This window comes from Plectropomus leopardus, chromosome 7 (genome assembly GCF_026936395.1).
Source record: "Plectropomus leopardus strain MGB_pleo_1.0 chromosome 7, ASM2693639v1, whole genome shotgun sequence".
Taxonomy (NCBI): Eukaryota; Metazoa; Chordata; class Actinopteri; order Perciformes; family Serranidae; genus Plectropomus; species Plectropomus leopardus.
In genome coordinates, this window is record NC_142182.1 from 34,558,852 (window position 1) to 34,572,787 (window position 13,936).

General features: G+C 36.8%; 1 protein-coding gene across 1 annotated transcript in view; it reads left to right on the forward strand.

The window, feature by feature from the left end:
* The window catches only part of tmem266 (transmembrane protein 266), a 45,985-nt gene that overhangs the window by 28,402 nt on the left and 3,647 nt on the right, over positions 1 to 13,936 (forward strand). The window contains exons 4-9 of the mRNA XM_042496465.2: positions 3,034 to 3,188; positions 8,368 to 8,441; positions 9,421 to 9,477; positions 9,602 to 9,740; positions 10,412 to 10,527; positions 11,195 to 11,387. Of these exons, the coding sequence (XP_042352399.1) occupies positions 3,034 to 3,188; positions 8,368 to 8,441; positions 9,421 to 9,477; positions 9,602 to 9,740; positions 10,412 to 10,527; positions 11,195 to 11,387 (734 nt within the window). The remainder of the gene's footprint in view (positions 1 to 3,033; positions 3,189 to 8,367; positions 8,442 to 9,420; positions 9,478 to 9,601; positions 9,741 to 10,411; positions 10,528 to 11,194; positions 11,388 to 13,936) is intronic.

The window sequence follows — 13,936 nt, forward strand, 5'->3', positions numbered from 1 at the left end:
ATAGCCTTCCTCCTGTGGGGGACAGGTGACAACGGATAGCTGCTATTTTCAAAGGAATGCACTGCCTTTCTCGGTGTTGCTTCAGAGAAAGGACAGCCACCCCTCACACACACACACCTTCTTTCCTACGTCTGAGTTTGTAAGAGTGCCTCTGAGGAGTGTGTACGTGGAATGCAGAGCTGTGACAGGAAGGGAAAGCCCGGTGTGCCTCCTGGAGATTTGTCATTATTTATTGACCATAAATCCCCAGGAGTCTTAGTCAGTCACAGTCTCTGATTGGTGGGACTTGAGGAGAGCAGGGATGGATTTAAGGCAGGTCTTACACTCACATCTTTAGGCACAATGCACCTGGACAAGGAGCAAGCACAGGACGAACATTGGGACACTCCAAACATGGAAATATAAAGCAGTGTGGAGGAAGGTATATAAAGCAGTAGCTGCTGAAATGGTAACTTCAGCATTTTTTAACCTGGAATCTGTTTTCCCATGTTTTTGTGTCTAGTTGACTAATAGGAACAGTTTTTGAAGCTGTCCAGTTTTGAGAGAGAGTGCTGCAGCCGACTCAGATTGTTTTTCTAAGTATCTTAAGTGTCTCTTTACTCTTTTGCTTGATCTGATTTGTTTCTTATTGTGTATTTTTGTCTCTTTATTGCAAAATGCAGTAATAACAGAACAAGTGAAAGCAGGTGCAGAGACATAGAAACAGACAAAAGAAATCATAAAAAGTGACACAAAGACACAAAATAAAAGAACAGACAGTGTAGAACATTAAGAAAACAGAATTTAACAAAAACAAAAAGGGGATAAAACAAGCGTTCAGTTTGGGTATGCAAGATGAGGCAAAAAAGATATCTAGCAGCAACAGTGTATACAGATAGGTGTGTGTGTGTGTGTGTGTGTGTGTGTGTGTGTGTGTGTGTGTGTGTGTGTGTGTGTGTGTTTCTTATTGTGTGTAAAGGCCGTGACACACTAAATGGCAGATGGAGAATTACTAGACAAGCATCGCCAGCAAAACATCACCAGCAAAACCATTGTTTCCTTATGACACAGTGTGCCTGTACGGTGCTCCTCTCTTTATGCAGTGCAATGCTTTTGCGTTGCTCACCTATATATACCAATATTTTCACCTATTCTGTTCAAGGCGCCGAGTCGCACCGCTCGTCAGTGTCACCATTGGCCACACACAAGCAGTATGCATATGTAGCGTTGCTCCACAGGTGCTCCTAGCTGTTTTTCCAGATCCCTCCAAGGTGTTTTTGGAGCAGTAACACCTGCTGCAATGCGTCGTGATGTAATCAGCCCCTAACCCGACATCCTAGAACTTATGATGACGAAAGCCCCCTGCTGTGTTGCCTCACAGCGCTGTGTGTCAGCCAAATAGTTGCACATAAACACACTAAACCAACAGTGAACAAAGCACAACTGTGTGAGAGAAAATTCCCCTTCATACCAGCAGACTGAAGTCGTCTGTAATAGTCATTCAAAATGGGAAACTGGAAAACCACAGTAACACTAGTTAGCCAGTTAGCACATTAACAACACAACCCAATATTGAAAGAACAAAGCTGATTGTTGCAGACATATAACACTGGAAACACGAGTAAGAGTTGAGTAGAGTAGTGTCAGGAATAGTTTGATGTGATGAAGTAAAGAAAACAATGAAATGTTATCTAAAAGATTAGAAAAAGAAAAAAAACAATGGTTTGTGCAGTCTTGAGCTGTGCCAACAATTAACATGCTACACTTCACCTATCTTAGACGTTATAACAAACAGACTGGATCAAGGGAAGAGTAAAGAGACACTTCAGACACTAGTTACAATCTGAACTTGTATGTGGCAAAATCACTTTTTAAGAACATACAGTGACCCTTCACAATTGCCCCATCTGGTTGACATTGTGGGTGTTGCACAGCTGACACCTGCAGCCCTCTCTTTCTCTCAAAAAATAATTTTTCATATCGGTCACTTAGAAATAAAAATGTAGGCAAATAGATTCCAAGTTAGAAAAATGCCAAAGTTACCCTTTAACCAGTGGTCAGATTGGCAGATTCAGATGTCAAACCCAAGTTTCTCCTCATTCCTTCGCTCTGATGAACCAATCAGCCACATGCGGCTGCACCCTCCAGATGGTGCACATGCAACCCCACTGTCATGCTGGCAGAGCTCCATCATAGGTCAGCCGTCATAGTCAGTCAGTCATTCAGAGCTCTTACAAAAGCAGAGCTGGTGAGCCGACAAACTACCAACCTGGCATTTATCAGTCTGTCATTTCTCACTCAGAGATCTGTCCTATCACCCAGTGAAGCAGCAGGGAGGGGAATTATCCTCCCTAACTCTCCAGAACCACGTTAAATTGACTGTGAGGTTATACATGCGTAATATGTCTAAACAAACTTGGATACTGGCATCTTGTGTGAACACAAAAACAAATTATTTAATGCTTGAATGTGGATTACATCAGACGTCATGTAATCTGCTTCCAAAAATAGGCAAAAACAAACTAATGGCTGTTGTAGTAAGTAAACTACACTGGTGCACCAAATGAGAGCTTTAATTGAATGAGGAGGGCTGCAGGAAAAAAAAAGTTTTATGAGGAGATGAGAATAGGGGCAAAAAAGTAATGACACCATGAAACCATGAAAAGAATTTCCACATATCAATATATCATCTCAGTGCCAGCAGATCGAGTATTTATGCTTCACATTAACGCTTAGCGTGAATTTATTTCAGCATGCATGCTCTGAATTTGTATGCAGAATAGTGCCCTCTGCTGAATTTTTTTTAAAGGAACATTGACTGATGGGAAACAGAGCAAAGTCAAGGTTGAATACACCTCCCGATTTGTGTATCTTGACGTTTCTTGTGTTTTATTGATTTGACCTTGCATGCTGCCTGTCAGATCTACACTCTTTGCCAGTACTACATTTCAAAATAACACCACAACAAGACCCACCATTTATCTTTGCACCCCCAGCTCTTCTAACTGCCTCTTCTTCTCCTCTGTCTCTCACCTCCCGCTCCCCCCCGGTCAGGTCGAACTGGCTGAAGCCATGCTGTGGGCGAAGGGCAGCACTGTGGCAGGTGTGTCTGCTGTCGGCGGGCTTCAACTGTTTCCTGGTGGCCTGTGTCATTCTGGTGGTGCTGCTGCTGACACTGGAGCTGCTCATAGACACCAAGCTGTTGCAGTGTGAGTAGAAGACACCAAGAAAATGTGATGCGTGTGGTTTTTAGGATGTGATGATGGGATTCGTTATACTCATTGTTTGCAGTCCTGGCTTGCAAATAGCATCCTTTAGATGGGGGAAAAGTGGAGTGCACAGCAAAATTGTTTACTAATTGCTATAAAAAGGCATTGGGTCGATGCAAGGACTTATGGACTCACTCTTTTGTTATAGATCTTAAGAACTTAATTAGCCCAAAGACTAAGCTGCACATAGAGCATGTACTCGAAAAAAAATCTCACAGTACAAGAATCGATTTAGGAAATGTGAACTTTACAGATGAAGGTGTGTCTTAAATTTATTATTATTATTTATTATTGGCTTTATTTTATCATAGCCAACACAGTAAAAAGTATAGCATGTCATCCAAAAATAATTTTAAAAAAAACTTCATGTATATTATGTTGTCCAACAATCATCAAAAACATCGTAATCTAATATGTCCTCCAAAAAATATAAACAATTTCATATTATGACATTTTGTCCAAAAATGATTAAATCATGCAATATGTTGTCCATAATCATCAAAATTTTCTAACATAGTATGTCATCTGAAAATTAAAAAAGACATGACATTATGATATATCATCCAAAAATCCTAAAAAATGTCATAGTATAGTATGTCGTCAGAAAATCATCAAAAACGTCATAGTTTAGTATGTTGTCCTAAGATCATAAAAAATGTCATGGTATAGTTTGTAATCCAAAAATCATCAATAACCTCATAGTATAATATGTCATCCAAAAATCTTCAAAAACAACATAGTATAGTATGTTGTCCAAAAATAATCAAAAATGTCATATTATAGAATGACGTCCAAAACTCACAAAAAACTTGATAACATGGTATGTTGTCCAAAAAATGATCAAAAAAGTTATAATATAGTATGTCATCCAAAAATTTAAAAAGAAATCATATTATGGTATGTCATCCAAAAATAATCGAAAACGTCATGTATAGTGTGTTGTCCAAAAATCATCAAAAACTTCATAGTATAGTTTGTCATCCAAAAATCATCGAAAGTGCCATAGTGTAGTATGTCGTCGAAAAATCATCAAATACGTCACAGTATGGTATGTCATCCAAAAATGATGAAAAATGTTTTAATATAGTATGTCATCCAAAAATGATAAAAAATGTTCTAATATAGTATGTCATCCAAAAATATAAAACACATCATAATATAGTATGTCATCCAAAAATATAAAACACATCATAATATAGTATGTCATCCAAAAATAGTCAAAAATATCATAGTATAGTAAGTCCTCAAAAATTAATAAAATACGTTATAGTATAGTCCAAAAATTATCAAAACACCATAGTTTAGTATGTTGTCCAAAAATTATCAAAAACAACATAGTATAGTGTCTTTCAAAAATCATAAAAAATGTCATAGTGAAGTATGTCATCCAAAAATCATCAAAGATGACATAATATAGTAAATCATCAAAAATATCATAGTAAAGTATGTCTTCCGAAAATCATCAATACCATCACACTTTAGTATGTCGTCTGAATCATAAATACGTCATATTATAGCATGACATCTAAAAATCATCAAAAACGACCTGGTATAATATGTCTTCCAAAAATCATAAAAAATGACATATTATACTATGTCATCCAAAATATTAAAAAACATCATATCATAGTATGTCGTCCAAAAATCATGAAAAAAACTTCATAGTATATACTGTCCAAAAATAGTAAAAAACGTCATAATATATTATGTCGTCCAAAAATCATCAAAAACGTCATAGTATGGTATGTCCTCCAAAAATGATCAAAAACGGCATAGTATACTATGTCCTCCAAGAATCATCAAAAACATCATAGTAAAGTTTGTCATCCAAAAATCATCAAAAACGACAGAATAGTATGTCACCCAAAAATCATCAAAAACGACATAGTATGAAGTGTCGTCCGAAAATCATCATAAACATCATAGTATATTATGAAATCCAAAATCATGAAAAACGACATAGCATTGTATTTCACCTAAAAACTATAAAAAACAAAATAAAACAAAATGTCGTCCAAATATTATAAAAAATTCATAGTGTAGTGTGTCATCTAAAAATCATTAAAACGTCATAGTGGAGTATGTCATCTAAAACCCATCAATGACTTCATAGTATAGAATGTCGTCCTAAAAATATAAAATACATCATAGCATAGTATGCCAAAAATCATCAAAAACGTTATAGTATAGTATGACGTCCAAAAATCATCAAAAATAACGTAGAATATGATGTTGTCCAAAAATAATCAAACATGTTATTGTATAGTATACAATAGAGTATACTATACAGTATTGTATAAAATACATCATAGCATAGTATGCCAAAAATCATCAAAAACATCATAGTAAGGTTTGTCATCCAAAACTCATCAAAAACACCTTAGTATAGTTTTTCATCCAAAAATCATCAAAAACGACATAGTATAGTATGTCGTCTAAATATTATAAAACACATCATATGTGGTCCACAAATATTCAAAAACCTCATACTATAGTATGAAATCATCAAAAATCATCAAAAACAACATAGTATAGTATGTCATCCAAAGATCAGAAAAAAACATCATACTATAGTATGATGTCCATAAATGTTCACAAACATCATTGTATAGTATGTCGTTCAAATATCATTAAAAAAAAAAACGTCATATTATAGTATGTTGACCAAAAATCCTTAAATACATCATAGTATAGTATGTCGTCCAAAAATCATAAAATATGTCATAGTTTAATATGTCGTCTTAAACTCATCAAAATGTCATAGTAATAGTCAAAAAAATCATTAAAAACATCTAAGTAGCGAATAAAAAGCGACATAGTACAGAATGTTGTCCAAAATCATGAAAAATATCATAGCATAGTATGTTGTTTCCCCTCCTCTGTCCCACCTTTCCTGTCTCTCTCAAACTGTCCTATAAAATAAAGATAAAATGCCCCAAAATAAAAAAAAACCCATAGTCATCCAAAAATCATAAAAAAAAACATCATAGCATAGTATGTTATCTAAAATTCATCTGAAATGTCATTGTATAGTATGTCATCAAGAAATCATAAATAAGTCATAGTATAACATGTCATCCAAAAATCATCAAAAACATCATAGTATAGTATGTTGTCCAAAAATCATCAAAAATGTCATAGTGTAGTATGACGTCCAAAAGTCATAAAAAAAAGTAATAATATAGTATGTCACCTGAAAATCCTCAATAAAATCAAAGTATAATATGTCGTCCAAAAAACATAAAAAACTTCAAAGTATATTATGTCGTCCAAAAGTCTTCATTAACGTCATAGTATAGTATGTTGTCAAAAAATCAAAAATGTCACAGTATAGTATGACGTCCAAAAATCATCAGAAACGATGTAGAATAGTATGTCTTCAAAAAATCATCAAAAACGACATCATATAGTCTGTCATCCAAATATTATACAAAACATCATAGTATTGTCTGTCGTCCAAAAATCATAAAAAACAACTTAGTAACGTATGTCTTCCAAAAATCATAAAAAATGACATATTAATATGTGGTCCACAAATATTCAAAAACCTCATACTATAGTATGTTATCCAAAAATAATGAAAAAAACTACATAGTATATAATGTCCAAAAACTATAAAAAATGTCATAGTATAGTATGTCGTCCAAAAATCATAAAATATGTCATAGTTATATGTCATCTTAAAATCATCAAAAATGTCATAGTATAGTGTGTCTTCCAAAAATGGTCTTGACTAAAAGTAACTAGTTAAAATAATTGTAACACAAGTCCTCATTGAAAGTTAGTTACTCAGTAAGTTTTTCTTTGGAAGAGGTCTCGTGTTGAGGTGAAGGTTTCATTCTTAGTTAAACACATGTTGTTAAACAGCTCATATATTGTTATAAAGTGCCACCATAATATGGATGTAGATTAACCTGCTGTATCCTGTGGGGAAAAAACACAAATTTCTTCCAAGTATAAACATTTATGTGTTTGCATTGGGTTAAACCTTGGTTTCAAAACTCACACAATAGAGTGACACACCTAATAAAATTCATTTTCTTTAAGTTTGAATTCACCAGACTTTCTGTCAGCCAAGGTGACTGAGTTATTCCTCTGTTTCGTAATTATTAAATTAACCTCTGAATACAATTAATCCCTTAACATATAAACCCTTAGATAGACAGGCACATATGATTAACAATAACAATTTTAGGAAACTAATGAATTTCTACTTTTATTACATAGTGAATTTTCCTAATTTCCCTAAAATATATCCTTCAGTTTTCAAATCACAGTTTCTGAAATGCATTGCCCATTCGAGATACAAATTAACCCTACACCTCTTTTTTTCCCAAAGGTTCATGTGCCACTTGTTATACATATACAGTATATTTTAAGACCATTCAAATTTTGTGGTTTTATGTATATGCACATGTGCTGATATGTTGTCAGTTCAATGAGTCTGTATGCACCTGAAGTTCTGATCAATGGTGATCTGGGGAATATCATCCACCTATTAATATTCCACAGTTAACACAAAATGTCAAGTGGTCATAACACCAGTGTGATCCATATCATCCCATTATCACCTTCACCTACATCATGTTGCATAGTGGACACATCCTCATCCTCCATAAGTGGAGGGTCAGAGGTCGCAGCCTGTTGAATGACACTGAGTGAAGAACACACGTGGCAAAGATGTCGCTCCAAATGCATTCAAGCCTTTGCTGTCCCCCTGGGACTGACTAGACGGGGCAGACAAAGGAAAAGTAAGACAAATGCATTGAGGGAGATTAGCAGACAAAGAAATCAGGCAATACAGAGCTGGCTGCTGGAGAGAGTGTGAGGAGGACTTGAGGAAGATGAATGGACTGATAGACAGATCACTGAACACGCCAAACAAAGACAGATGGGGGCGAGAGGTGGCGCGTGAAGAGAAATGCCTCAGCTGACAGCCTAGTGCTGTTTCAGGCTGTCCACAATTAGCTTGATGAATAGTTGGGAAGATACATGCATGTACAGGCTATGGTGGATTCATGTTTATGTACATGTTTATGCATTAAAAACAAATCTTTCACCATCTGATATCACAGAAACTATCCTTAATGTAATCACTTATTCTGTTTTACTCCCACAGTTAATAACGCATTCCAGTTTGCCAGCATCATCCACTGGATCAGCCTTGCCATTCTCTCCGTGTTCTTCACTGAGGTGAGTGTCTGTCCTCCCCAACACAAAAACAGTCTCACTTACAGCTGATGCAGCGGCCTGTCCATTAATGCATGTTGTGCAGTATGTGAAGTACACTGACAGATCCTCATTAGAATACTAACAGCAGCATCGAAACGCCCTGTGTCCTCTGTCACAGTGTGATTCCATTCTGATTAGTGGAGGGGATCTTGTGAACGGCTTCATTTAAAGTGTGCTCAAAGGAAGTGACTACGAAATGGCACAACAAAGACCTACATCTGTACTCTTTAAAAAAACAAAAAACAAACAACTTGTGTAACTGCTGTTGTTAAAGCTGGCACATTTGTCCCCTCTCAGGTTATTCGATAGATCCGCAGCACAGACACTTTAAAATGCAGATGAAGCTTTTTTCTGCTGCTAGTTTTAAAATAATTTCAAGGCCTCAGGTGTGTTGTATTGATTACCATTTTCTCTTCAGCTGGCCACATTTGTCTTAGTTCCCTACACTTGACCAGCTCACTGCTAACTTCTGTGTAGTTTTGCTTATCAATAAAAGCAACCCCCTCCTCTGGTGATGCATGGAAGGCGTGGAAACCACAGGGAGGCTGGTTGCTGCTTCAGTGCAACCTTGGATATGTGAAATGAGAATGGGGGCTCAGGGATGGCAGAAGAGGAACAGAGACAAAGGGAGAGTTGTTAGCCCTGTGCGGCCCCTGCTGCGTCAGCAGAAGGAGCTGAATGCTGTGTCTCCAATTGTTTGGATGAAACTCTATCGTGCCGCCTGTGATGATTATGATGTCATTGATGAATTACCTTTGGAGTGATGAAAGAAATCTGAATAGCAACTGGAAATGCCATTTAGCAGGACTGTCAGGTTTATTATTGGATGTTACTACCCAGCGTGCGTCATGCAGTCTCACTCTGTTTAGCCATTTTCTTCCATCTCATCCTGGGCGTGACCTTCTCTCTGTCTCCATCTCTGTCCCTCTGTCTGCCTCAGACGGTGTTCAGGATCGTGGTGTTGGGGATATGGGATTACATAGAGAACAAAGTAGAGGTAAGCTCCCAAGGGTCCCATTAGTCCTGTTACTCGGGGCCCCTTTCACTGCAGTGTCATTCTCTCAATGTCATCCCACAGAGGAAGCTGCAGACGTAACAGTGGCTGTGTGTGTTTGTCTCAGGTGTTTGATGGAGCTGTCATCGTCCTCTCTCTGGCCCCCATGGTGGCCTCCACAGTGGCCAACGGCCCCAGCAGCCCCTGGGACGCTATCGGTCTCATCATCACACTGCGCATCTGGAGGGTCAAGAGGATCATCGATGGTGAGGCTGGGAGGGGCTGGTGTCCTCTGCGTCCTGTCCTTTGCTGTCAGGTCACAGAGATATACTGTATACTGCAGCATGCTCTCTGCCAGATCAGCTGCATTCAATCTTGAGCGTCTTTGCGCATTTTTTGTCGTTTTCAATTATTTTAAGGTAGGATATCATCTGCCATAATGAACCTGTGGTTTAAATCTCAAACTACAGCTGCTAAATGCAAATTATTTATCATATAGGTGCACAGAGCATTTCAATTATTGGAAAATGCTTTTTTTTAACAGTGTTGCTCCCCCATGTGGGTTTTTAATATATTACAGTATATGCAACAAAAATACAACACCACAAACTAATGCTCAAAAGCTACCCACAAATTGAGCAACTTCTGACACACTCAATAAAAATTTAACATGACTGAATGCAGCATCCATTTTCAGTTTGTGTTAAGGATGAAGGTTGTAGTTCCAAATCATGTGCTTGTGAATTTGTGAATTTTCATTTAAACAAAACAGTGACTTTTCGATACTTAAAACAGTGTGTACATTAGTACACAAGCTTCAGTATCAGCTTAGGGACAGTAATTTCAATGAACTGTTAAGTTAATATTAATATCAGCAAAAACAAATGTAATGTTTCTTTTGTGGGAAAACTGACTGTAACATGATTTGTTGTTTCAGCCTACGTGCTACAAGTGAAGGTGGAGATGGAGTTGGAAATCCAGCAGTACGAGAAGGCCAAGGCGGTGAGGGAGGAACAGCTTGACCGTCTCACCCAGATCTGCCAGGAGCAGGCCGTACGTCCTCCTATCTCTCTATCTCCTACCGGCTTACAGTCTACAATGTAACCAGCAGAGGGCAGCAAAGCGCTCAGCAAGACAGACACTCAAAGAGGCATAAAAGACACTTAAAATTGATCCCAGGAAATGATTGTTTTACAAAAATCTTGTGGATATCAGATAGCCAGTGCGGTTCATTTTCTGGGAGCACTCTAAATGGTGAATGGCCCTGCAGTATAGTCCCTTTATAGTCAGTTTTGACCACTCAGGGCACTTTCACACATTATGAGTTAGTCATCCATTCACACACAAAAAGAATGGGGAAAATTTCCCCCAAACTATAGTTGTAATTATTAAAATTATATGTTTAAAATTATGTTAGAGAAATAATATGCATATGTTCTTTCTCTTTCTTTCTATTTTAGTTTAATTTTTAGTTTTTTTTGGTAATTTCTTGCTAATTTGGGTAATTTCTTGTTGAGTTGCTCATTCCCTTCTTCCATGTTTTTGAATGAAATCAAGCTCAGGTTTCAAAGGGTTAAGCTTACTGTGCTTTATACGTAAAGGTTGACTGTGATGTAATATGAGAAGCGAATGGAATATTAGCAAGCAGGAAAAAAGGTCTGTGTTACTCTGAATGTCTTAAGTTAAATAAGTTCTCCCATTTGTCTTTCTTTCCTCTCAGTTTGAAATCAGACAGCTGAGGGCCCACCTTGCTCAGCAGGACCTGGATCTGGTAGCAGAGAGGGAAGCAGCCATGCAGATCCACCATATGTGGGGTAAACAGAGCAGTAGTTTCCAGGAGGTGGACGGACTAGCCCCAGGGGCCTCTGAGCATCGTGGACCAGCCAAAGCCAGAGAGCCTGGGGGGCCTGCAGGTAAGTGTCCAGGACACCCACCTCAATTGTATTAAGGCTATCAAAGTGTGGACACACAGGGGGGATCTAGGTTGTGCTTTCAATGATGCACCGTGTCCACACGATGTGGACGGTTGACTGCAGATGTGTTCTCAGAGCCATTATTATTCAGTCATGTTTGGAAAACAATTGAAATGAGAAAATACTTACTGATTGATAGCAGCACAGGGTTCCCAAGGGGCATTGAAATCCCTGAAGGTTTGTGGACTGAAATTAGGGGGGAAGTCTTGAATGTTTTTGAAAACCGATATAAATTGAAAGTGCTTAAATTTTATATACCTTGTGAGAGAATAGGTCTTTTTTCCCCTCCCAATTTTGGTTATAGTGAAATCAGTCTTAAATTCCACTTGCTGCGAGCTGTAGGAACCCTGATTAACACATTCAGGTCTCTCTCTCTCTCTCTCTCTATATATATATATATATATATTTTTTTTTTTTAAGATCATTTTTGGGGGATTTTTTCCCTTTATTGATAGGACAGCTGTAGAGTGACAGGAAATTTGGGAGAGAGAGGAGGAATGACAACCAGCAAAGGGCCACAGGCTGGAATCAAACCCAGGTCACTGCAAAGGCCTCAGCATATGGGTCGCACACTCTACGCAGGTCACCTAGAGGCCACCCTGAGTCTCTCTATTTTTAATTGTCTCTGAGAATTTTTATGCAAACTAGCAGACTTCACAGGATCTCAGTGTTGTAACAGTAAATATCTTTGATGTTCAATTAGGCCTGGAAAGTCCTTGAAAAAGATCTTGAATTTGATGTTTCAGAAGTTGTGGAAACCCTGGAAGCAACCTGATCTGTCAGAAATAACCGAATAGTCATAATGTGCTGAATATGTGTAATATATAGAGGCTAGTCTAGTTTGAAAGTAAGAAAAAAAATGAAAGTGGTACAGCATATTTCTTCAAACCAGACATTTCTGCAAATAGTAAACAAGCCTTTGCTCCAAAGATTCAAGCTGGAGGGTGGGACAGTGTATTAATAGTGTCCTCTTCTCAAAAACATTCATCTCATAATCCACATCAAAATTCTGGGGCCACACCTAGACGGACTATAAACCTTTCATAGCGTGACAGGTCATAACTTACACAACTTAAAGCAACAAAGCGCCGTCTGTGCAGGTGAAGTCAGGGCTCAAAACACTGAGGCTTTTCCTTTATCATAGCTATAAATCATCATGTGACCTGCCTCACATCTGAGCCACAGTGTTTCTACATAGACATCCTTTTAACTGGATGTACTCAAATAATATTGATCATGTGGAGATGGTCCCTGTCGCAGTTCAGGTTGAACCATGAGCACCTCCTCTTGGGACATTCATAAAATGAGTATGTGAAACCCAAACATGAATGAATATGAGCCATTCAGCAGTCCTGTGGGACCTTGGATAGCACTTTAGAGAAACACTTGACTGATTTAGGACCTGTGAACCACATCCACAATCGTAAGTGTTGCTCAGTAATGCTTAAACAAATTGTTGATTGATCTTTGTATATATCAGCAGTGAAATAAACAGTTGTATCGACTGATTAGTTGTTTTAATTCATTTATCAAGAGAAAGTGGAAAACGTCTACTCATTCACCTTCTGTAATGTTAAGATTGTATGCTGTACTGCTTTATATGGCTGTAAAATGAATGCCTATTTTAAAGACCTTGATTGCCTTTGGCTCTGACAACATGCGATTCGATTTAGCTGTTTCACTTTGTTTTACATTTTATTGATTCAATGATTAGCTAAAAATTAAAATAATTAGTGTTGTTCCAATATTTCTTTATATATATATATTTATTTATTTGTAAAGTGACATTTAACTTGTCAGGACCCTATTTAAAATCTTTAAGCAGTATACAAACATGTAAAATGATTAAACATTAAAAAAAATAGTCATTGTATGTCATGGCAAAAAAAGGCAGTGTGTATGTAAAAATAATACAGTATGTCATAAAAATGTAAGAAGACAAACATAGTCACAGTATAGTATGGAATAAAGATGATTAAAAGATCATACAACAGTATGTTATAAAAGTGTGATAAAAATGTCAGGGTATAGTATATCATAAAACATATTAAAAAGTCATAGTTTCAGCATGTCAATTTTTTTTAATAAAAAAGTCAGTGTCATAAAATAGCAAAAAAGTCATAGAATATTATGTCAAACAAATGTTTTTTAAAAAGTTGTCATAGTAAAGTCGCAAAAATGTGATTTATATATTGTATATTATGTAAAAAAAATTTAAAAAGTCATACTATATTTTGTCCAAAAAAATGTCATAATATGGTATGCCATAGAACTGCAAAATAGTACAGTAGTACAGTATGTCATACATTGCAAAAATAGTCATGGGGTGTCATAAATTTAAAATAAATAAAGTCATAGTAAAGCGTGTTACAAAATTGCAAAAATATAGTATGTCATAAATTAATAAAGTCATACTATGGTATGTAAAAGTGTAAAAAAAAAATGGTACAATAAAGTCATACTATGGTATGTCATAAAAATGTATAAAA